Consider the following 24,184-nt stretch of genomic DNA (forward strand, 5'->3'; position numbering starts at 1 on the left):
AGCAACATCTTAAGAGCAAAGAGGTAGATGTCTACCATGAAAAGGCCTGAAAGTCGAGCTGAAGCCCTGCTGTGGCTTCATTTCAGGCTTACTCACATCATAAATCATATCCGCTTTTGGGGTGGCAGTCATTGCCCGCCGTCATTCATCGTCCTCATGTACCAAATGTTTTTGTTGCCAGTCGTTCTTTTCGTCTCCTCATATCTCATAATATCCACGCTGAACTGTGCCCAAGCCTCCAACCACTTCGTCAATGCTCTTTCGCAGGGCAATCAAGTGCTTTATGCTAAATAGTCTGAGCAAGACCCTAATCTTGAGCCTTCGTAGACTCCTTCTCCGTGGCGGGAGACCTACTGATCTTCTCTCCTATGGACGGTACCATTTCAATCGATGACAAAAGAGCCTTACTCGACTGTTGTGCCGATCTCTGGCGTTGAGCTCGCTTGTCCTGGCGCTCTTTGCATTTCTTGGCGTACTCGACATCGGTAGCGCGGCGGTATTCAAGATATGCCTCGTACTCCTGTTGCTGCTTGGCCTGGATTGGATCGCCGGGGCGGAAAGGGCCCTTGGGTTTCGGCACGGGCTTCGGGCCGAATGCATAGGCAATAGAAGGTACCATTCTAGAACCGTGGCCTTGGGTTGGCATGAAGTTGGCTGGCATTGGCTGCGGAGGTCGAAGAGGCTGGTTCGGTAGAGCCAAGCCCGGTGGCATGCTCGGACGGCCATTGATGACTGCTGCACCTAAAATGCCTTGGCTATTCATCATGTTAATGCCTATAGCGTTCTGGAAGAAGCCGGGAGGCATCGAAGCAGCAGTGGCGCCATTCTGCGGCAAATCCGGTGGAGGAGAACCGACAGCATTGTTGGGCATGGGAGGAGCGGCAACTGTGGTAGGCGCCAACCCTCTGGTTGCCAGACTACCATAGAGCTCGTGCGGCGGCATCATAGGGCCTTGAGTTGGGAAACCTTCAAACCCATAATGTGAATTCAGCTGCTGCAACAGCTTCATCTTCTCCATCTTAATTGAATGCAGCTGTGCCTCAGTAAGTTGGTTGATCTGGGTCTCTATCCCTTGCAGACGTTCAACAATAGCAAGGTAGTCTTGCAGCGACGGATTTGATGTCAAAGCTGCCGGACGAGTAGCAGCTGGCATTGCATGGCCTGGTAGCGAAGCCTCCGGCATTAAAATTCTTGGCATGAAGGACCCTGAAGTTGAGGAGCCCGTCATCAGGGATCCGTTCGTCGAAGAACCTGACATCGAAGATCCCACCGTCGAAGCTGCCGACATCGCAGTATCCGGCATGAAAGGACCAGGCAAGGAAAGCCCAGGAATCGAATCTTCCGTCGTGGAAGGAACAGACACCGAAGGGGGAACCGAAGCAGCCGACATTATAGGACCTGTAGTGGGTGCATCGAACAGTGCTCCTGTCAAGGGAGGTCGAGTGAACTTCGAAGGACTGATATCGTTCACGGTTGACGGCTTCTGCTTCTGATTGCTAAAGCCGGAGAACTCGGTAGCCTTAGGGTTCAGCGTGCTGGATTTTGAGGGGCTCTTGACACTGATACCACTGACACCCGAATCGGTCGTAGGGCGGCGTTGAATGGGCTCATGACGGTCAGTCTTAGCTTCGCCTTCAGTTTTGGATGAAGGTCCCGGCTTGATGTCGAGGATGGCCGGGTCACGGAATCTGATGTTGTGTTCATTTGAGGTCTTCTGCAACTTGGCCAGGATGATTTTCTCAAATTTTCGCTTCTTCTCCTCGTCTATCCTCTCAGGTGAAGACATTGCGCTGCGCTGTCGGCCACCGATCTTCATGCTACGAATCGCAGGATCGCCCATAACCACTTTTGCAGCGTCATCCTGGAGTTTTGGGAAGTTCTTGAGGATCTCTTGGAGCTCGACTCCCTCCCAGTTCTTGGTTCGGAGTCTGCTGCCCTTCTTGATTGCACGGATTTCAGCGTTAGGCAAGTCGACGTGGACAACACCGCCATCCGATTCGTTGCTCGGTGTAATTAGGGTCACTCTGCTGATCCCAGTCGACCAAGAGTCCGTGGGAGACGAGCCCATGGAAGTGACATCTTCAGATGACAGATTTTGGCTTTGGGAAAGTCGTCGAACTAGCTCCTCGTGGCTCATGCTGGTAGCCGGAGTGAGCGAGTTGAGACGAACAGGCATGTTTGGGCCAAGTGAGATCCTGCACGAGTCGGGCGAATTGAGATTAGCGCCCTCAACCAGGTACTCGTTGTAAGTGTCATCATCATTGTGACCCACGCCATAATACTCTTTCTTCGTGGAGGGAGCCGAGTTGATGAAGTCAATATCAAGGGGTGTGTCTCTCTCATCTCGGTATCGTCGAGGGGCATCCAAGTTGGCTAAAGAGGTATCTATCCGGAGTTGCTTCTTCTGCTTCGGGAACATTGTCTCTTGCTCAGTGAACTTGTCCTTGCGCGGAGGGGCAGTTTTGAGGGCGTCAACCGAGTCCTTTCGCCATTTGTGTCTCCAATCGTCATTGAGTAGCGCCTCGCTCTTCTCGCGCTTGGCGGGTTGCTCTACGCGGCCGACCTCTGGCTTGTTGATGAAGTGCGGAAACGGCTCAATGCTCTTGATCTGGTGGGCATCATGCGGGAGATTGGTCTTGATGCTCAGACCCCTGGGCCTAGCGCCTATACCAGCTTTGGCAGTTGCCATAGATGCCATTTCAGCTTGTCCGGGTGACAATCAGGTTTATGTTGCTTGATGAGAGTTTTTCAGGATGACAAGGACAGACCTGAAGATCCCAGCAAGGCAGAGAAGGTGGAAGCTGAAAGTCTGTGGATCAAAAAGTCAGCCAAGTGAAGTCAGTAGTTGCGGGGTTTTGATAACGCAGGGCAGTTGGTGTGAGTTCTTAGAATCGGGACCGGCAGGGTGTTTTTATGCCTCGTTGGAGAGCTCATTCAGAGGACCCTTTATGATGCACAAGTGAATTTGGTGATTTTCCAATATTGCAGCGAATGCTCACCCCGCGCTCACAACGTAAATGTTGACCTTTGCAAAGTCTCAGAACATGATCACAACTCACCAGTAGCTGTTGTTTATGTAACCTCAAAGCTGAAATACAAGGCGGTAGTATGGGAGATGGCGATGTGGGCGGTTTGGGGGTTTGAAGAAGATGAGTATTTAGTTGAAAGTGTAACTTACAGTCTGGTTTCAATGGAGCAGTACTAGTAAGTAACGCTGATATGGTGACCTGTCGATCGGAGAAAATTAGCACTTATAATCTTAAGAGCAGCCCGAGGGCTCATGGTGCTGACGCGTGAAAGATCTACAGAATAGAAATTTCTCGGGAGGGACCTACGAGCTGGGTGTCGCTTCTTGTTTGGTAGAGTTCCACGTTGATGTAAAGTATCTGGAGGAGGACAGCCTTGAATATGTGTCAGAAAGGCAATTCTTATCGCCATTGCCGCGGATTTAGGGAAAGGGCAAGATCGGAGGCTCACCAACACAAGTATGCGTTTGAGAGTCGGACGTCAAAAGTTGCAGCCGGGATGTTTTTGATGCACGCTGGTGATAGAGCAGTTGGGAAAGAACTTGAATGAATCCAAGGAGAAAGTGAAGAAGTTGAGAGGAGGTTCTATCAATCCAGGTGGAAGCTATTCGCTCGGAGGAAGACGACGAAGGAGAGCTGGGTACGCAGGCCACAGCCGGGTCGACCGACTGAGTTGATTGTTCAACGAGCTCGAGGAACAATCAAAGAAATGTCGTAATTGCTACCGAGCCAAAAATCAATCGAATTTCAAAACTGACAAAATCGGACAATCCAAAAATCGAGTAGGATTACTTTATGGATGGGCGCTGTGGTTGAAGATCGAAGAGGGACGAGGTGAGGTCAAGTTGAATCGGTGGTGAGGACAGTCGATCAATGGGATCTACTTGGTACCCTCGAATCTATTGCCCAACTTCAAGGCAGGAGCTTCATGCCCTTTACCGGTCGTTCCTTGGCGTATAACTCTTATTCAAGACCTGTTGCTACATCATTAGCGATGAGATCGCTCCTTCAGTATTTAACTTGTCAGTCGCACCTTCAACTTCGATAAATGAGTAAGTGCTCAATCCATCACTACAAGTAGCTTGCCTTCGTTCCTTCCATTCAAGTAGCATCTACATACTAAAGTATCCGCTCAAAGATTCCTTTCAATCTCATAATGCTAGGTAGCCTCAGGCGTCTGCTCCCAATTACCAAAGCTATTCTGTTTGTCTCTATTGTTCACTCTTCCCTCGATATTTATATCAAGTTGTTCCATTATTTGCTTTGAAATAACTCTATGTCGGCAGTGCTGCAGTAACCGCCATGGCAAGTCAAAATCGAATTCATTGGATGGAAAGGCATTCCTATGTTGAAGGTAAAAATTGAATCCGCCATCGTCGAATAATTTGAAGCACCCACATCACCTGCAGCTCAAAACATGCCAAATTCATTATAGGCAATGAAACAAGTGCCTGATGGAAAGTTCTAGGTTGATATTTACCAGGCAAAGAGTATACTTAGGGCTTTCATGTCTTGAGCAGTTCCCTCTGATATCATGGTGCTTATTCTAGCAAGCAAACGTCTCTGATCAAACTCCTCGGGTATACTAGGGGGTTGTTTTAGGGTAGCGTCCGCCGACAATTTCAAGAAAATGGTCAACATCAAACTTAAAGTACCGAGAGTCACATTGCACTGATTGATAATTCAAGAAAAATGTATTTATTTCAGCCATGAAAATTATTTAGATAGATCATCAAATTGCTAACCACCTACTCTCCTTGATGATTTTGAGCCTCATCAGATCTTGAGGTGAATGTCACCTACTTCGTTTATATGCAATTTCGACCATGACGTTCACAGTCAATCTGACCACACCAACTTCTGTTTCATATCAATTCACTTCGGCAGTGGGAGTGTAAGCCGCTACGGCTCAACACTTTGTCAACCATGATTTAGTATATTCCGTGACTTTGAGCTCAGTTCAAAATATCCACTCTGCAGTGGCTACCGCATCAAGAGATCAATCTGCCTGGATATACCGAGCGCTTATGGGTGTCTTCAATTGAGGGTTGAGGTCAAGGTATGACATATTAACGATACTGATCACTTGTCAACTAATCTTAGTCAGCTTATATTCCCTCCCATCCGACGCTGACGTCAATGAATCAATCATGACGATGCCGGGAAGCTTAGTGCAACTATCATGCCGATCATCTGCAAGATCCCGCAGGCTGATTCAACTTCAGATGAACCTCTGCATTGCTCTCGTTAATTTCAGATGATATCTTTATTTTCATACTATGCTTCCGGAACACACTGAAACTCTCTTTTCGCGAATGGTCTGAAATCGGCACTTGTCATCCTTGGACATTGAAATATCGAACCAACATGTTGCGTAGCATCCTGCTTTTGAGGGTTTTAGCTCTCATTCCAAACATGATCACAAACGCGGTCCCTGCAAACGCGAAAAATGACGACCCAATCCCCATCGACAAACGCACAGCAGAAGAAATCATCTCTCAGCTCAATCTAACCGCCAACGTTGAGAAGGGCTACTACATCCAAACCTTTCAGGATCCAGACGTCAACTCCAATAATCGCTCCGTCAGCACATAGATATACTATCTCCTGGAGGGCTCAGCGGGATCTTCGACGTGGCACCGTGTTGACGCAGCTGAAGTGTGGCACTACTACGCTGGGGCACCACTGACATTGTCATTATCATACAACAATAGTAAGCCGGCGCGGGAGAAGGTTCTGGGCCTGGACGTGTTCAATGGCCAGCAGCCGCAAGTTGTGGTGTCAAAATTTGAGTGGCAGCGTGCTAGAAATTTAGGGGATTGGACGTTGTGTGGGACTACTGGTAAGTTCGGCCTCGGATTAGAAGAAGCAGAAGATTTGGCTCATGAAACACAGTTGCGCCTGGGTTTGTCGAGAGCGGATTTGAGATGCCAGGGGCGTATTGGAAACCTGAAGGTGTTTGACGATTTTTCATTCATGTATCAGAGCTGTGAGGGCTGAAGAGCAGATCAGAGGTTACTCTGGGTCGATTCCAATGATCAAAGGCGGATTGATGATTGCGTTTACTACTTCAAATATGGAAATATATTGTTAGATTCAAGTACACAGAAATGGAACTCGTCATATTGCCCAATTACCAAGCGGCGCCACATCGATATCCATTCTGAGACAGGAGAAATAGACATGAATCAAGGAAAGCAATGGCTCGGCACCAATGACGAAGAAAAAAAATTCGCCAAAATACAAGCTTATAACTACGCCAATTTGACTTCATGGATACATGACAGTCCTCTCTATGATGCCGATATCTTCTGGGCAGATCGCCATCTACTTGTACGGAGTCTGCATATATCCTCTGTAAAATGACATGAAGCAGGACTTGCCCAATATAAGATGATGGTGTAACGTAGTGCATTGCACCCGACGTATGGCCCATACAAACAGGGACATTCATCTAGTTCCAGTCATCTATTGAATCATAACAACTTGCACATCATGGCAACCTTGTAAGCCGAAACTGAGTTATCAATAGAAGAAAGAACGCACTAAAGCTTGACGAAATATGCCATGGTATGTCATTTCAATGTTGAAGTCCCATGACCACCGAGAAACTGTCTTGCCAGGCCCTTCGAGGTAGTGTGTGAAGGTTCAAACCGGATTCAACGTATCCTCGATTCACACTCGTGCAACTTGGCAATCTTTTTTTAAGAAGACAGAGCTGGTTCTCCCGTGCGATTGCCCTTGGGAGTATCATCAAAGAAGTCCAATGACAGTACCTTTCCGCACTGAGCGTCTTATTTAACAAATTAGAGTCAACAGGAATGACAGTTGCCGCAAGCACCGAGATCCTTGTGAAGGCGGCAAACAACGACCTCATAGTTGATCATGAATGGAAACAATGGGGAAAGTCATCATGAAAACAAACAGGGAAACGTACCTCCGTGATGATGAAGTAGATGATCAGCATCCACTGATGCAACTACAATGTGGAGTTTGGGAGTTTTGGCTTCGTAGTTGGACAGATTGGCCGAGAACCCGGGTAAATCCCTGAATGACCCACAAAATCTATGCGACGGCTATCAGACACAATGCCATTGTCTCACTGATACAGACAACAGTTGGTTAACCGTGCCGGCCTCTGTATATACAGTCCGCAACACTGCGAATGTCAAAACTCATGGCAGCAGTGGCCACCTTGGTGGTATGGGCAGATGACGAAAGCCAGAGACCACTTTGCTCACGTTGGGAGAATCGATCACCAGAGTGACGAATGAGTTTTACTAACATACGTCACGCAAGTAATACCGTGCGGCAGGTCTGAACTTCCCGAGCTCAACTTGTTGTCAGACCAGGACGATCCCAGGTGCTATGATACCAGTCTTGCGAGAGAGCACGGTGATCTTCAGGCCGGCCAAGCATCCGTCAATCGAGACAGCTGAGAGCTCTCAAGACAAGATACTGGAGTATTGAGCTGCCCACCAGGACCCTTGCACGGTGTCCATTATGTGCAAATGTGGATAGTGAGTCGGTCTGGTTACATCGAGCCAGATCAAGTCCAGGGGATCTCACGTGGCTGTGGATTGATTGCCAGCATGTGTAATCTCAATTGTCAGATGCTTTCTTCATGGCTACGAGATTGTTGGCCAGTACATATGGATGACGGACAAGGGAAAAGCGAATGGACTCATCGAGATTGTTGTACAATTCCTGATCTAAGCATTAACCTCGACTTTCTCTGGTTGAGACACGAACCCCGTAAAACTCACCTATTGGGACGTCGTTAGCTGTCAAACCTGCCGCAGTTCCTGACATGAAGGCTATTTGGAAGCAAGCACCTCCTCACCTGGGAGCTTCAGCGGTATCAACAAATGTTAGGGGTGCCAACCTTTGTTTATGTTGAAGCAAGTGGGCGAAGCAAACCTTATGGAAAGGGTCGTTCTGGAACGCGGACGTCGGCCAAGGCGGGCCTCCTGAACCCTGAAGACATATAAACTCAACAGAGACCCGCGCGGCCCGTGATGGAGTCTGATGCGAGACAGGCACCTTTGGTCCGTCGGCGTAGTGGTTCCGCTGCGCTGCGAGCAATCTGCGCAATCTATCTGCTATCTGCGCAATTGGTCATGGAGATTTCAGCCATGAGAGGGTCCAAGCGGCGGTATCCTCGCATAAATTTCGTGAGATCAACTTATGGGGTGTTAATTAGCGGGTCGTATAAGAATTGTGGCGTCGTTTGTTTTGATTTCCATCACTAACTCTATCTGCCCGATCATGTGCGCCTCGGGTTGACAAGGAAAAGCCGAAGACGAAGGTTTGATGAAGCGCTTCAGTTGAACTCTCGTAAGGTTGCAGGGGCGCGTTGGGGGCGACGCCGTCTGTTCTTTGGACCCCAAGAACAGATGAACAGTGTCATAAGCTAGCTCAGAGCAACTCACCAGCTCACCAAGCAGTCGGAACTGTCTCACTAATAAATAATCGAGGCCTGGGCATGGCGCAGATCTGCCGAGTGAATTTTCTGGGGCGCTGTGGATGCCCTGTGGCGTTTCGGCCTGGTGTTGTTGATTTATGAGTCGGCGCGGATGACTCTATGAACAGGTGGTGATCTTACGGCCCAGATGGCGGCCGTTGATTGGCTGAGCCCGATGTGGAGAATAACAACGCGGGTACGGGGTCATGGTCCATGACACAGATGGTCCATCTCTGTATTGGCCCACCGCCAGGCAAGATGGACAAATGGAGTACTCCATGCTATAGAGCAGTGAAGGACCTAGCTGCCTAGGTTTGAAGTAGATTGGTATTTCAGAGTCATCTAGGTTATGGATGGTTGTGGTATGGGATTTGAAATTGAACCAACATCGTCCGGAACTTGGGACCGCATGACATGACGTTGGGCTGGTGGGAGATCGGCAAAACAACATGTGAGATCGACGTGCATAAAAGAAATAGAGGCCAAGCGCTGTAAATGCAGCTAGGTAGCAGCTGGGTTGAGGCTGACAAGTGACCACCACCTCGTATGCGCATCAACCCGAGCGTCTTGGTAAGGTAAAGTACCCCGTACTGGGCACCACGGCGAGGCTTGTACACACAATGGACACCCACACATCGACACTTTCAAAATAGAGCCCAAAGTTGCTCAACAATGCCATTCAATGCAGGGCAGAACCAACAGCGCATCGGATGCCAGCCTGTCCCTCCAGAAACTCATTCCGGAGCCAGAACAATACATGGTGAAACGCCATAGTGGCCACAACATCAAATCGGATTTGTGAACAAGTTGGAAATTACTGAAATGATTCGTAAAGGAACATTCAATGTGAAGCTAATACCTCAACACGGGCCTGGAGGGGTGGTATTCTGCACAGTGGTGGAATTGATAGGCAAGTGGGATGTCAACTCTAGGCCCCCACTCTTTGGTTGGATGGATATGGGCTGGATCTGGGAACATCCTTGACCTTCCCCCCCCCAAGTTTGACGCGTTGGACGCGCCTGCCAGTAAACAATGAAAACAGTGCGTCCTGCAGCTGCGATCTGACCGGGATTATCCACTCCACACGGCGTATTTTCCAAAACTCTTCTGGTCCCTGACTCCCTGAACGAGTTGTCAATCCCGCGTGGTCCCTTTGTTGGTCCAATTTGTGCCAGTCCCCTCAAGTGCTTCTATGTCCTCCGCCCTCCCCCTCCCACACAGCTTACAGTCAGTCAGAATCTAGCCAGCCAAGTTGTTCCCCATCTTTTGCCACAGTCCAGGAAAAAAACAACTTGCCTTGTTGATGTGATCGACTGACTACATTGTGCCGCCTTTAAAGCGATCGCGGCGGAGTTCGGAGTCCTGGCGGCTTGGTCGCAACGTCCATCCGACTTGATGATGACTATGATGTTGTGGTGGTAGCACCTTCCTATCCATCCATCCATCTGTCTCGAACATAACCCTCCTTCCCAGACCTAACAACCACAACCGCAACCGCTACCAACCGAAGTGGACAGCATTCCAACCCTCGTTCCCACCAAAAATCCATTCCTCGGATACACGATACACACAACCTGAATGTCCAAAAGTCAACAACATCGAACAGCCCAGAATTGGATTACCCATTAATTCTGACCCGTGCCCGACTCGGTTCCTCGACATCGTTGTCCTGAACATCCATCTATCCATTTATTCCTTTGTGTTCGCTTCTTCCCGAATACTCTCTCTATCGACAAAGGTCTATTGCATTTCACCTCAACAATGTCATTCGGCAATAGTGGAGGCGGCACTTTAACGCTACCGAGCCCAACCCACCCTTCTCATATCGATGTACAGGCCACAGTGCGATCACTGAGGCGCTCGATATCGCGCTCCCCTTCCAAGTTCAATCTGTCGCGCACTGCTTCGCAAAGCTCGGATGCATCTGCCAGCTCGACCAATACGCCAAATTCACCATCGCCCGCATCACCTTCCTTGCGCCGAATGGCCTCGCAGCAATTTGGCAACACTTCACCGCGTAACATCCACGCGCCTACATCAAGTTCACTTCTTGCGCAAGCACCACTCGCGACACCCTTCCGACCCAGTGTTAAATTGTCTTTGCGCTCCACTAAATCTACGTCGCGAATCGGCGTGTCGCCGGGAGCCGTCGCACCCAAATCCGCATCCCGAAGTCGCACATCACCCAAGAGCCCACCAAAGCGCGCGCTGAGCAGCGCGTCTTCGTCGTCAGGAAACTCGGTCGCCTCGCCAAATGGTTCGGAAGGGTCTGGCCAAGAGAACCTAAACGTGTTTCGCGCCCGCAGCCCAGTACGCCGAAGGAGCTTCGAGAAAGCCAAAAGTCGACACAGCATGCACCTCGACATGTCTGGCGCATCGCTGCAGGCTATGTCCCGGCTGACTGATACCCCCGCTTTGAACCCAACCGCGAGCCCGCTTAAGCGGAGTGATGCAACAATGAATCTGGACCGGAGGACGAGTCTCGGAAGTCCAAAGGCGAAGCGTAGGAGTTATGGACCTTCTAGTTTTGGGACCGAATTTAGCGTATTCGACAACGGGATGACACCAAGCTTCGACATTCATGATGAGGCCAATCGAGAGTACGACTGGATGGGCTCCGGCATACAGAACATAAATGAGCCGCTTTCATCGCCCACACCGTCAGTGATGCCAAGAAGAGCAGGCTCACTAAGAAAGTCTACTCTGCAACAACGACATTCGGGGGAGCGCACCTCTTGGGGGCGACGCCACGCAGCTCAACAATTATCGCAGATGTCTAATGATGTGTCGACGCCGGTAAAGAATCGACCGCGACTATCGCTGGATCACTACATGCCCCCGCCGCAACGAGACAGCCCGTTCGGTCACCAGGGTCCACTGTTGAATGCATCGGCCCATCCAGTCAACCAACTGGCTCATCAGCCGCATCCGTTGTCGCGGACCATGACGACGTCATCCTCCAACTCCAGCATCCCCGATGAATCGCCCACGCACTTCCCCGTCATCAGTGAAAAGCCTAGAGCCCCGATGAATTGGTCAAAGAGCTTGCCTATCGGTGCAGTGCGACCAACCGCTGAAAACCCGGGCCACAGCATTGGAAGTGTTTCCACACCGGATTATAAGGCAGCAAAGCCGTTTCTGGGCGCATTTGCTTCGACTGGTTTGGTGTCCAAGATGAATCGCAACCCAGAATTGGAGCCAACTGTTCGTGGTGGAGTGGCCGTCCCAGATACGCCGTGCAAGAAGCAAGTAAATGGCTTCGCCACTTATCCACCGCTCCCCGGCAGCGGTGGAAAAGGATCTCGAGGAAGACACAACGTTATCAGGCATACTTTTGGCGCTCCATCAACTCCCTTCAATCCCATGGCTGGTCATGACGTCCAGAACACCTTCGGGGAACATGCAAGCAGGCCGGGGCTTTTTAGTGGATTTGGGTCAAAACATGGTCGTAAGGGTAGCCTCTTGAGCCTGTACAGTGATGATGGCAGAAACTTGGTCGACACCACCGGCGACAGCCTCATGACTTCAGAGGGAGACGCACCGCCGACACCAACGAAACAACAGATCCTCGACCAGGGTTCGGTGAACCTGGAGCATCTTACAAATGACAGCCCTACGGCCAACCGCCACATGCCCGCGCCAATATCAGCGATTGGCGCTAGGTCTTGGCAGAAAGATGCAGCACCAAGCTGTAAGTACACCCCATTTAAGGGGTCCTGCAATGATGGTTCGGGTGAAGATGTCGTTTCTATCGACGTTACTTCAAACTCGCCTACACCTATCGTTCGGGGTCCTGCCCCTCCTATATCCATCTCCCTGCCGTCATTTAGTCGAACGCGGGCTAAGCGTGGTTCCTTCTCCACGCCTACGCCTTTAGCGACGAAGACTATGATGACTATTGCGAATTTTCCCAGAAGAGTTGAGTTTACTAAGACTATGATTCCAGCAAGCCCTTTAGAACGATTGGAATTTGATGAGGTAGCGTCGCCTCACACACCTCAAGAGAGTCCGCCCGCACCTCTTGATGCAAGTCGTTTGTCTATCTCGAATCCAACCGAAATTTTTTTGTTTCCTACGAGCAGTGTGAAGAAGTCGATAAACCCGCCTGCTACACCAACTACACGACATGAAGCGTTTCCACTATTTGGTGACCGCCGTGCCATAACACCCACCAACGGCTTACTACCTCACGAAGTGGATGCGTCGCTCCTTGATAAATTTGCGAAAGTTGAGCATATCGGCCACGGGGAGTTTTCCGAAGTCTATAGAGTTGTGCAGCTGGACAAGGTTGCCCCGAAACAGCACATCTTCTTCAGCACGCCAACACACCGTACACCTCCTTCGCCACCACCGGATAAGGTTTTTGCAGTGAAGAAACTCCGAATGCCCATCAAAGGCGCAGGTGATCGAGCTCTGAGATTACGCGAGGTCGCTGCGTTGGACGCTCTCCGAGGTTCCGAGCACATAGTGCAGCTCATCGATAGCTGGGAAGTCGAAAATAGTCTCTACATACAGACAGAGTACTGCGAAGAAGGGAGCCTGGATGTTTTCCTGTCGGCCGTTGGAGTGAAAGGCAGACTGGACGACTTCAGAATCTGGAAGGTCATGCTCGAGGTCAGCCAGGTGAGTTGGGGACTTCCACAAACTGATTGCTCATATACAAATGGACTAACCGATTGAACAGGGGTTGCAATATATTCATACCGCAGGGTTTGCCCACCTTGACCTAAAGCCCGCCAACATTTTTATCAACTTCGAAGGCACGTTAAAGATCGGAGACTTCGGTATGGCCACAGCATTGCCTGCCGACAAGGGTCCCGACTTTGAAGGCGACCGGGAGTACTTGGCTCCTGAAGTTATTCGTGGAGAAATTGACAGGCCAGCTGACGTCTTTTCTTTGGGGCTCATCATGCTGGAGATTGCAGCCAACGTCAAGCTACCTGAGAACGGAGCGACTTGGACAGCTTTGCGGGAGGGTGATTTCAGAGAGGTGCCCATTTTAACACAGGACGCGGACACAGTTTTGCGGGATGCTACGGGCATGCCGGTTGAAGAGACTGAGCGGAGTGTTGGTGTCATGTCAGACGATGGAGCGTCCAACAAGCACAGTCGCCGCACCTACCCGTTGCGTGGGGCTAATAGACCATCCGGGGACATTTTCGGACTTGCCAGAAAGAGTGAGCTGCTACAGCCTCCCGACTTCATGACAGATGCTGCGAACTCGAATTCCCTCGATACCGTTGTGAAGTGGATGCTTACAGCTGAGACGGTGTATCGGCCAACTATAGCCCAACTTTTGGCACTTGATTCTTTGCACTGGGTCGCTTCGCGTCAACGTGCCGGGGCCACCGTCTTCGAAGGCAACTGGGGACCTTCTGATGAGCAGCTGGAGCCCATCTCGCTCGACACGGAGATGACGGACGTCTAAGCCTTCAGATATGTTGCTCGATCTTGTTGGAACACTGGATATTGCCTAGATGGTTGTGTTTCGCGTTGGTTCTGCGTCGCTGCCAGCCTGGCTGGATATCTGCGGATGCTGGCTGCACGTTCCTGGCCTTCGACACATAACTGGTGATAAATTCTTCATAGGTGGTGGCCCTTCACGTCACCTTTTTCTGGCTGATCATCAACACTGGCATGGTCTCCATTTACCCTAATCATGACTCCCTCCCGCTGCTGCTTGGGTTCACAGCAGGAGTCGCCACCTAACCCCACACACTATTACCTCTCCCCTGGTCTTACCAAGGACTCTTTGGACTGGAAGTCACAGCCATAATGAAGGCGGCTCGTGACGCAGTGGTAGAATATCGACAGCTAAAACATCGCTTGCTTAGTTGGCAGCATAATGGCTTTTGCCCCCGAAGAAAGAAAAAGGTGAAGAGAAAAGAGATCACTGGAAGTATAGGGATTTATCGTCATTGTACAAGAGAAACGAAACATGTAGATATATAGATGATGGACTATAAAACGGCAAAGGAGTTGACCGGTGGACGGCACGGATAGGTAGCCTACTTTGCGGGGGCTCAGACGCAAGAGGTCTACGGCATCTACGTTTTACGAACGTCCCGAGGACGCATGAATGACGATATGATATGAATTTTGTCAAAAGCATATCAAGCCTTCTCAATCTAATGACAGTGAAACGTGTTTGAAGTGATAGACTCTTAGCCGAATGTCAGAACGGGCCGATGTTGTCTCAGAACCACGGGATACACAAGTATACAGTATCCTTTCGCCACGCACAAATCCATCAGACCGGGCCAACAGGACATCTTATGCATTTACGTGCTCTGCAATAATGTCGTCGAGTACCTGGCCCAGGCGTGGTCGATATGGTTAGATTGCCGCCTTCGTCGCCTTCTCCGCGTCAATTTTCCACCTCTCCTTTACCATGCTTGCCACTTGACTGAAAAAATTTACGTGTCCCTCGGTATTGATACATTCCGCTACGGGACTCCATTTCAAGTGATGATGTAACGGAAAGCCAGGTACGGTCGCAAAAGGATGGATGGAACGAGGCAGTTTATGTCATGCCGTTGCCTGGCGCCGTATCGTACGTATGCCAGGGCCTTATTCTCTTTGGGCCTATTAGTCCTGGTACTACGTACTGTTCATTAACGAGCACCACCGCCCAGCGTGAGTTAGATGTTCTTGGGAACAGCGGGCTGCTATGTATTCTCATGCACTCTGGATATTAAACAGGCAGCCAACAGTTATCTATGGGGCTCAGTTCAAATATCCTTTGCTACAGCTCGGATGACAAGGCTGATAGTTCAGGCACTTATTGCGGCCTGGCTAATACTGCAAGAGACCAGATGAAACCTTGTCAAGTTGCTACGCTTGTTCGTTGGAGTTTGGCATCATCTGCCAGAGGCAGCAGGACTAACCGTGAGACGAAGTGGCCATCGTTCCCCGAGAATCACCAGCAACACAGCATTGGGTACGCCCAGGGGTAACAATGCTGAATGACTCGAATTATCATATGCAGCGAAAAAGCGAAGTACACTCCCCGATCAAAACCACGGGCTTCGCCTCGTCCCAGTAGCTCTTTTTGGCTCTGCACTCATCCTGGCTCAGTAGAGCAGCCTCAAGCGGACTCATAATTTTACTGTTTTCCCAAACTAACTCCGTCATCATCATGAGACTTGCCCTACCGAAGCAATGCAAATGAGCCTGTCCGATCCAAGCCAAGCCAAGCCAAGCCGGCCGAACCACTCACCACCGCTCTGATGATGCTGTTCAAAGCCATCTATAATACACATCGTGCTGAACTTCCGGATCATCGCTTCGACCTCTGGCGGTAAATATTTAGGACGCTTCCTACTGTTGCGCGAAGGTTGCATGGGTGCCTCAAGATGGGCGATGAGAAGCGGTCGGGTGATTCTTTGGAAGATGGTTTCGAGGTACCCGCTGACGTCTTCGAATTCTGGAGAATGCCGGCAACGTGAATCTCGAGTGAAGCTTCCTCAGACACAGCCTTCGTCGTGCCCGCCTAGGACTCAGCAACAGACACTGCAGCATCTTCTTCCACCTTGGTCTTCTTGCTCTGCTCGTCGCTCTTAGCTGGCTCTTCTGCTTTGCGCTTGCCGTTGGTCTCAGTGGAGGGTGCTGCATCCAGTTCTGAGTCCAGCTTCTTTTCCTTCTTGCGCACCAGGCCGCTCAAGTCTTTGGCCTTCTGCTTTGCTTCCTCCACACGCGCCTCCTTCTCGGCGGCTGATTCACCCAGTGCTGCTCCCAGGATACCAGCCATGGGGTTATCTTCACCAAGCATGCTATTCACGTCCATAGGTGGCTTCTTGAGATCATTGAGCTGCATACGAGTTAGCTTTACGTATTGCAGACTTGGAGGAGAAAACGGGGAAGGTGTGCAACACAACTCACCCGTTGCTCCATATCCGCAATAATCTCCTTGACTTCGGCAATCTGCTTGCGCGTGATTTCGTTGTCCTCGGGGGCATGAACCGTTGCCAAATCGACCTCCTTGTTCTGCAGCTTGAGTTTTGTGCTGGCAATGGCTTTCTCGAGCTCGGCAGCAGCTTCGTCGCGCATATCTTGGTCGACAGCTTTAGGAGCCTCAGGCTTGCTGTTGTCCTCGGCTGTTGTAGTGACGGATGCAAACTCGAGGGCGAGGGACAGCTTGAAATGCGCCTCTGCAATGATTTCCGACTCTTGGGGGTACAGCTCGAACTTGTACTTCAACGAGGACCGGGAGTCATTGATAGCTAGTGGGTATCTGTGAGGCGTCAGCAGGTGTAGAGTGGACAATGCAATGCGGGCCATGCTTACTTCTCGTTCTCCAACGAGATCTCGGCGAGCAGATCATGCGTGTCGGCAAGTCTTTCCTTGATGTGTCTGACGGTAGGGGCATCACCTTCGGACTTCTCCTTGCCCTTGCCTTCGACATCAGCTGCAATTGCCAGCTCCAGACTCTTCTCGAACAAAACTCGCGAGAGGTCGAGGATTTCGAAGGCGACTGCAAGATCGTCCTCCTCTTCCTCTTTTCCGTCTTCATCCTCGCCAGCATCCTCGTCCGAGTCTTCGAAATCCTCGTCTCCCATGAACTGGAAAAGCGGCTTCTTCTCATCCTCCTTGAGCCCGCTGCCACTTGCATTCATTGCGACAATGGCCACCTTCTCCTCGGCAATCTCATCGGCCTTGGTCTTCTCCTTTTCCGCAGTATATGCGCCTGTCGAAACGGGGGGTATAGTCTTTGCCACAGACTCAGCAGCACCATTGGACTTCTTCTTCTTCTTCTCCTCGCCCGTGGCTTTGCCGCCTAGGACGTCGCTCTTGCTCTGCCCGACCTTGAAGAGGCTTCGGCCATACAGGAACAGGATGTCGGCGTTCTCGGGGCTCATCTCGCCGTTGAACTCGGCCTGCGTTTCAGTAGCCTGCGAAAAGAGCTCGGCGGCTTCTTCATAATTCTTCTGCGCATAAAGTGCTGTGGCCTTTGCCGTCAGGTCGGCAAGTGAGACTTTGATGGACTTCGCGCGCTCCTCAGGATCCATGGGAGGCAATGACGCGGGCGTCGCAGCATTCGAGGCGGCTGCTGAGGGCACGGCTGATAGAGTCGGAGTGCCGGTAGGGGAGGGCTCTGCCATCTTGATGCTCGGTGATGGGACAGAAGGGGACGTGATTGGTTGCGTCGGGCGGATGCGCGCGTGATGTAGAAATGAAAATGTTGAAAATGAACCAGCAGATACAATGATTCTGACTAATCAATTGGTGCCTCTGAAAAGGACTCGATCAAGTTGGATGATGAGTTCTGGGCAGAATTTTGATGATTTAGTGCTTGCGATCGAACGATGCGACAACGAACTAGTTAACGCGAGATGGAAGCAAACGAGCCTTGGAGGTGGAACCGCGTCTTGCTGTTGCCGACTAGGGAAAACGCGGCGTCTGGGGTCGTGGAGCTTGGGCCAGCTTTTAAACCGAGGCAGCAACCTTTCACTGTATGGTGATGCTGTTGGCTAATTTTAGGTGCAACTCCAAGTCCATTGTTTGATTTTAGATGTTGGCCTGCTGGATTTTCTCATCCCCTTTGAAAGTAGTAACTTCGTTGGACTTGGAGTCAAGTTGCCATTTCGAACCACTATTTGCTACAATATTATTGAGTAAGCAACTCTGTACCTGCGCGGTGGGGACACAAATTCCGACCATGAGGATTCACGACAAATACCCTTCCGAACATAGGCCCGACTCCGTAGTGCTCATGATGCCCAGGTAGTCTCTAATTTCCGGGCTCATGTCAATTTTCTCGTGACGCTCATCGTCTTTCCTCCTATCTTCCCTGCAACTCGTGTTTCATCGGAATGTTTGCTCTTCCGTCCTGCGTCAAAAGTGCGGCGGACACCGTTGAGCCCACTGGACTTCATGCTGCTTGACCTTGCCAACTCCGCCCAGACCATGACATAGCAATTACAGACCGGCAACATCGCTCTTTACAACACTATCACTTGTGGCCTTGTCGCTTAGGCGTTGGCCACCTTTGTCGTAGAAGTCCGTGTTTGTGGCAGATACACCGGACCCCAACTCGTTAAACCCGTATGGGGTTTTCCCCCTGAATTCGAGGCCTACCTGCAATGATGACTTGACGCCGTCTTTCAACATCTACAGAGACAGAGTGAACAGAGCTATGTAGACAGCGACGATGGGAAGACTTGGTTCCGGTCGATGGTTTTCAGGGCTTGGCCTTTGTTGGCTAGTTAGCCAGTGATAGGCCGACGACTACTAGTGCTGCATCTGTATCTTTTTCCGCGACTAGAACATCCTCAGTTACTTCAAGCTTGGCCCGTAGAGGGACTACGAGCGTGGCAGCAATAACTGCACAGACTGCCTCAAGGCCAGCACTTGCATCTGTTACCATGACAGCCGTGGTAAGCTCAAGCGCTGCCATTGCTTCACCCGCCACCTCGACTCGTGTAGCTCGCTTCACCAGTTGTAAATATAGCTTTGGTTTCAGGGGTAGTAGCCCTAACAGGCTGGCCATGACGAGGTACTTTACTTTGCCGAACGGTCGATAGGTGAAAAGAGCCTACCCGGCTTACTATGTACAACACGGTTGGGCCTATCAAGTCGGTAACCTCTAGAGATGAGACGAAGTGCCATAATACAGCTTTGCACCAAGTCAGACTGTCATCATTAGGGGTCGGGCAGAGCTTGCAGTAAACCCCAGATAAAAAGCCACCAAGGAAGAGTAGCCTCAACCAAGTCAGACAATTGGATTGTGTATACTCCCTGAAACACGAATCGGACTTGATTAACCGGCCGATGCTCCAAGCCCTGTAATAAAGCCTGTAAGGAAGGAACCCTCAACTTTCGACCGTATTTTGTAGGGCTGACAACCTTCGTCGAGTCGTTGCTATTTTGGCCTTGGATGTATGGCAGTATATGGCAGTAAAACGTGTTCAGCCCCACTATCGAAGGTTTGGTTAGACGGTCTCAGTCATGGCCTGGTGCTATCGGTTGCTTTATTGAACCTCGCGTCGACTAACAACTTCGCGCCCGGCAGCCAAGCTTTCAGAAAAGTAGGAGTCCCTGGGGCTGCTTTAATCAATGCCATTCCTGTACTCGCATCCAGGTCAACAGTAATATCGTCCATAAATTTGACAACTAATCTCGACTGACCATAGGCAAGCAAGATCAGACGCCTGGCAAACTTAAATGGTGACCGTGTCAATGGGCCACCACACTACTTGTGACCCTAAACGAATAGCGAATATATCAACCCCCACAGCACGTACGTACCCTGGGGCAATTCTCAGAAAGGGCTACCATATTCCGTCAACATCAACCTAGGACACTGGAGCATATCAAGTCACATTCAACACCTCGGACACGTTGCCAAAGACAAAGGACAACTCAATCATCTTAGACAATGTCAGAGGAGGTTGTATTCGATGCAACCAATCTCGTTCGAAGCTCAGGGTTTCTGCTGCAAGATGAAAGTTTGGCCGGTACGTTCCTGGTGGTCGCCGACAACCCGGTAACGGGGGCTTTCCGGGACCTGCCACACTGCCTGAGGTGGGGATCCTAGCCACAACCAGCAACTCTATTACCCCTGTCAAACCGAAGCCTCAGGTCTTTCAGCTGATCTCAATATGGCATTCCTGGGCTTCATCACTTACCATCGTCAATTGTGCAAGGCGGCCCGGACAACAATTTATCGCGATGGTATAAGTAACCAGCGTTAGCAGCTGGTCCTTGCGTGCGCCGAATGAAATTGTTTCATCCTTCAGAACTCTGCGCCGTCAAAGGGTTTGTGTCGCGTACAGATGGCAGCATCGACCAATCTTTGGGGTTAGGGTGAGATGGCGGCAGTAGCACAGGCCGAGAACGGGGTACACATGTGTAGCGGCTGGCTTCCACTTCTGGATTTCTGTAACCTCTCAAGCTGCGACTGCTTCCCGATTGAGATTTGTCAAAGTTGTCTCAGGGTCTTGTAGCAGTCTGATCGAATTGGATCGGCCTCGACGTATCTAACGGGAAATTGATCCAGCCCCACCCTCCGTCGATCCCGCGCCCCTTGAAAGTGGAAAGAGGGGACCTTCTCAACCTGCCGGCAAATACATCATAGTGGGTCCCCCGTTTTCTTCTAGAGTGTATCTTTGCAGGGAACGGCCGGGAGGTTTAGTTGCTTGTTTTTGATTCGGGCAGGCGCTTGGCAGACGTGGCTTGCTCATTGAACGAGTGAAGAAAGAGCGACCCTACCATGTCCCAAACTGCTGTTGCTGGAGTCACCTTTTGGAGCGTCCAGCTAAAGGAGCCAACAGCCACCGGCCACAGCGTCCGCATCTGAAAGCTGGTTTTGCACATTGATCATTGATCAGCATCCTGGACAACGGCATAATAATAAAACCAGCGTCTCCTATCCACAGTGATGGTATGACACAGTTATAGTGCTTTCCCCGCAACTCTTGACAAGCTCCCCCTCCCAGTCTGCTGCGGCAAGGTTGGGTATCCATTTCATATGGACTTGGCCGAGTGGTACGGGTCGGTCTCTCGTTGAATATTCTGTGCAACTGCACGTTTCCTTTCGTTTACTCTTACTTTCGCCGTCCCTCCCTAATTTTGCTCTGTCTTTTCCTCATTGCCGTTTTTGACGCGTTTCTTTCCCCTTGGATGCCCAGCTTGCCATCGAGCTCCCAACAACGGGCTCCACGACGACAAGTTCGGCGCCTGCGGCCATGATCGTAACTCCGTACTCATCTTCGCGCCGGCTCCGGCTTTTTGGTGGCATCATCGTCCTTGCGCTGCTTGCGACGTACGTCCACATCCGCCCGTCATGGAGTCAAAGACCCTTCCGATACGCCCTCGGCTACTACGACACCGTCTCGAGCTACTTCCACTTCCCCATCATCAACAACACTTTGTACCAGCAGGGGAACGAGGGACTGGTGTCCCAGTACCACAACTTTAGCGAGCCATGCACCGGTTTTCCCGATACCGACGGCATCCTGCTCGTCATGAAGACAGGAGCAACTGAAGCCTTCGAAAGACTGCCTACCCAGCTGCTCACGACGCTGCAATGCCTGCCCGACTTCCTTCTCTTCTCCGACATGGTACGAATTCCGTCCACTCGAGCCGCGGTGGGAGTTTACAGACTAACATGAATTCAGGAGCAACAAATAGGCAAACACCATATATACGACGTGCTCGCAGACGTGGAAGAGACGGCCAAAGCGCATAACGAAGACTTTGACCTGTACCGAGAACAGAAAGAATGCCCCGTCTCCCAAAAGTCATGTGTCGACGCTCGATCCGAAGGCCACAAGGCCTGGAACCTTGATAAATACAAGTTCCTCCCCATGATGGAGAAGACGTGGCGGATGCGCCCGGGGCGCGATTGGTATATTTTCGCTGAGGCCGACACGTACGTCTTCTTCGCCAACATGGTGCAGTGGTTGCGTGAGCAGCGCCACTTTAGTCCCAAAGAGAAAATATACCTGGGCAGTCGGAGTTTTATAGGGGGCACTCCATTTGGCCACGGGGGATCGGGTTACGTCATGAGCGGCGCGCTACTATGCCATCTGATCGAAGACCACCCAGGCATCATAAAGCAGTATAACGTGAAGGGCGCGAATGAATGCTGCGGCGACTTGATGCTCGCTATGGCCATTGAAGAGTACGAGGGCATCAAGATAAACCAGGCGTGGCCTATGTTCAATGGCGAAAAGCCGAGTACGCTGCCGTTCGGGCCTGGTCACTGGTGCGAGCCGATCTTGACTATGCATCATATGAATGCCGAAGAGATCAGCAGCGTCTGGCAATTTGAGCAAACCCGGAAAACCGATGTAAGTCGTTCTCCCAATCGTTGTTCTCCGTTACAAATCAGGAACTGTTGGTTGCAGTGGATGCGACTTCCTCAATGGATCCTGCAGGATGTCATCCCTTATTTGCATGCGAGAGTGGGGAACATTCCATCGCTTACCAAAAAGCGGCTTAGACGAGGCGCAGGAACCTCATGCTAACTTCATAAACAGCGTACCTTGCTTATTAAAGACCTCTACCATGGCCTTGTCGCTCCCAAGATGCATGTTTCACGTGAAGATTGGGACAACCTGTCGGATGACGTCTGCTACATCAACCCAAACCCTGAGGTACAGCAACGTGCCGACGGCCACCTCCGAGACCGCCAGAAGAAGCCCGAGGATATGAACGAAGTCGAGAAAAATGCGTGGCGGTCGCCTGCGCATTGCTCGAAAGTATGCCAGAATGAAGATGTCCCGGACGAGGACGAGTATGAGCGCCTCCAGCATGTAGTGCCACGGAAGGATGACCTCCAGGACTCGGCTAGCGCGGATGACACGGAGAAGGCCGAAGACACAGGTCCAAGTGACGAGGCGGCGCGCGATGCTTGGCATAAGAACATGCGAGAACGCAAGAGAAACCGGACATGCTTCCAGTACCGATGGCACGATGAACAGTGCTGCACCGCAAGAAGCTTCAAACTCGGCGCACCTAAGACGCGACCTACTGATGGAAACACCAGCGCTAAATGGGCCAGCGGGTGGGATCTTAAGGGCATAAAAGACTGGATTGACGCAACGGGCGAATGCACAGAACCAGCGTGGAAGAAGGACTTCAGTTGAGTCCCCGTGCATTTACAGCGAGCGGTTAGATCGTGAGACCTAGACACTGGAAAGAAACACAAGGTATGGCGTCGAAGCGGTAGGATGGACGTGGAAAACGTCGGGTATGACAAACCAGCTAACAGGTTGATTTCGGCATTCAGCTGTGTGTATTCTAATCTGTGGGCATTATAATGACGGAACATAGCATGGCGTTTCGGTGTCAGATAGTTTAGGCGTCACTACCACTTAAACGCGATGTAAAGAGCTGAAAAATAAAATACTACTTCTTCCGCAGACCATAACTCACCATTCAACGCTGAAAATTACAAGACACAGCGCAGAACTCCCATATCACAATACTTTCCTATATTCACTGAAGCAACCCTCTTGATCCTTCAGGGTGATCAAATGACGCGTACATGGGCTCTGAACTCAAGAAAGGTGTCCCGAGTCCTTAGATCATCCCAGTCTAGCCATGAACTTGTACATGCAAGAGCAACCGAAGGGAGCCGTGTTTATCTGCCAGCATAATTGTTTGCTGCCATTGACATTAATTCCTAGACGCCGTTAAGAAATCTACGATAGCTACTAGTATTCCTGAAGCGCAGGGTAGATTCTATTATCGACCTTACCTTTTAGAGATTACGCAACTCCTAAGGTTATCTAGCTTTCTAGAGCATATCCTGAATTGTTCGTTCGTTCGTGATATCTCGTCCTAGAGTCGTAACCTATCCTTCTTTTTCGAGTTATCGTTTGGTCTGTACTTAGGCGTATAGATTCTTGTCTAATAGTCGCGTAAGCTCCTGATATTGTAGGACTCCGTATTATCGTGCTATCTTAGCTCTTTATCCTTGGATACGCTTTCGTCGCTGTCCTTAAAGCTAGTAGGTACCTAGATCGTAGGTATAAGCAAATAATCCGTTACTCTAGCTATATAACGTAGTCCACGGTCCAATTGCACACTTCGGCAGATTTTCGTACGCTACCACTTTGACCTGCGGTTTTTCACCACATAACTATGGTTGGTTCTTGGAACGAAAGTGATATAATTCTAGCATTACATGCGCTTCAATCTGATTCAAAATTAAGTGTACGTCGCGCTGGTCAGATCTATAACGTAC

General features: G+C 50.5%; 6 protein-coding genes across 6 annotated transcripts; 4 read left to right on the top strand and 2 right to left on the bottom strand.

The window, feature by feature from the left end:
* Positions 1-1,645: 1,645 nt before the first annotated feature.
* On the top strand, positions 1,646-2,521 carry BCR38DRAFT_444683 (uncharacterized protein). The gene has a single exon (XM_040860955.1). It carries the CDS (start codon positions 1,662-1,664, stop codon positions 2,247-2,249), a length of 588 nt encoding a protein of 195 aa, XP_040712070.1. The 5' UTR covers positions 1,646-1,661; the 3' UTR covers positions 2,250-2,521.
* A 2,872-nt stretch (positions 2,522-5,393) lies between these two features.
* On the top strand, positions 5,394-6,392 carry BCR38DRAFT_412512 (RmlC-like cupin domain-containing protein; the record flags this gene model as incomplete). The annotated part of the gene is made up of 4 exons (XM_040858704.1): positions 5,394-5,609; positions 5,640-5,868; positions 5,922-5,981; positions 6,121-6,392. 4 exons carry the CDS (start codon positions 5,394-5,396, stop codon positions 6,390-6,392), a joined length of 777 nt encoding a protein of 258 aa, XP_040712071.1.
* Positions 6,393-10,251: 3,859 nt separating this feature from the next.
* On the top strand, positions 10,252-13,918 carry BCR38DRAFT_351277 (uncharacterized protein; the record flags this gene model as incomplete). Its single annotated transcript, XM_040856630.1, has 3 exons — positions 10,252-12,181; positions 12,473-13,113; positions 13,175-13,918. 3 exons carry the CDS (start codon positions 10,252-10,254, stop codon positions 13,916-13,918), a joined length of 3,315 nt encoding a protein of 1,104 aa, XP_040712072.1.
* Positions 13,919-15,982: 2,064 nt separating this feature from the next.
* On the bottom strand, positions 15,983-17,498 carry BCR38DRAFT_350804 (uncharacterized protein; the record flags this gene model as incomplete). Its single annotated transcript, XM_040856598.1, has 3 exons — positions 15,983-16,300; positions 16,372-16,723; positions 16,777-17,498. 3 exons carry the CDS (start codon positions 17,496-17,498, stop codon positions 15,983-15,985), a joined length of 1,392 nt encoding a protein of 463 aa, XP_040712073.1.
* Positions 17,499-18,408: 910 nt separating this feature from the next.
* Positions 18,409-18,979, bottom strand: BCR38DRAFT_412515 (uncharacterized protein; the record flags this gene model as incomplete). The annotated part of the gene is made up of 2 exons (XM_040858705.1): positions 18,409-18,600; positions 18,716-18,979. 2 exons carry the CDS (start codon positions 18,977-18,979, stop codon positions 18,409-18,411), a joined length of 456 nt encoding a protein of 151 aa, XP_040712074.1.
* A 2,086-nt stretch (positions 18,980-21,065) lies between these two features.
* On the top strand, positions 21,066-23,379 carry BCR38DRAFT_58439 (uncharacterized protein). The gene is made up of 4 exons (XM_040865493.1): positions 21,066-21,551; positions 21,609-22,283; positions 22,341-22,397; positions 22,473-23,379. The coding sequence occupies exons 1-4, from the start codon at positions 21,177-21,179 to the stop codon at positions 23,079-23,081; spliced, it is 1,716 nt and encodes a 571-aa protein (XP_040712075.1). The 5' UTR covers positions 21,066-21,176; the 3' UTR covers positions 23,082-23,379.
* Positions 23,380-24,184: the final 805 nt, after the last annotated feature.

Source organism: Pseudomassariella vexata (genome assembly GCF_002105095.1).
Source record: "Pseudomassariella vexata strain CBS 129021 chromosome Unknown BCR38scaffold_13, whole genome shotgun sequence".
Classification (NCBI taxonomy): domain Eukaryota; kingdom Fungi; phylum Ascomycota; class Sordariomycetes; order Amphisphaeriales; family Pseudomassariaceae; genus Pseudomassariella; species Pseudomassariella vexata.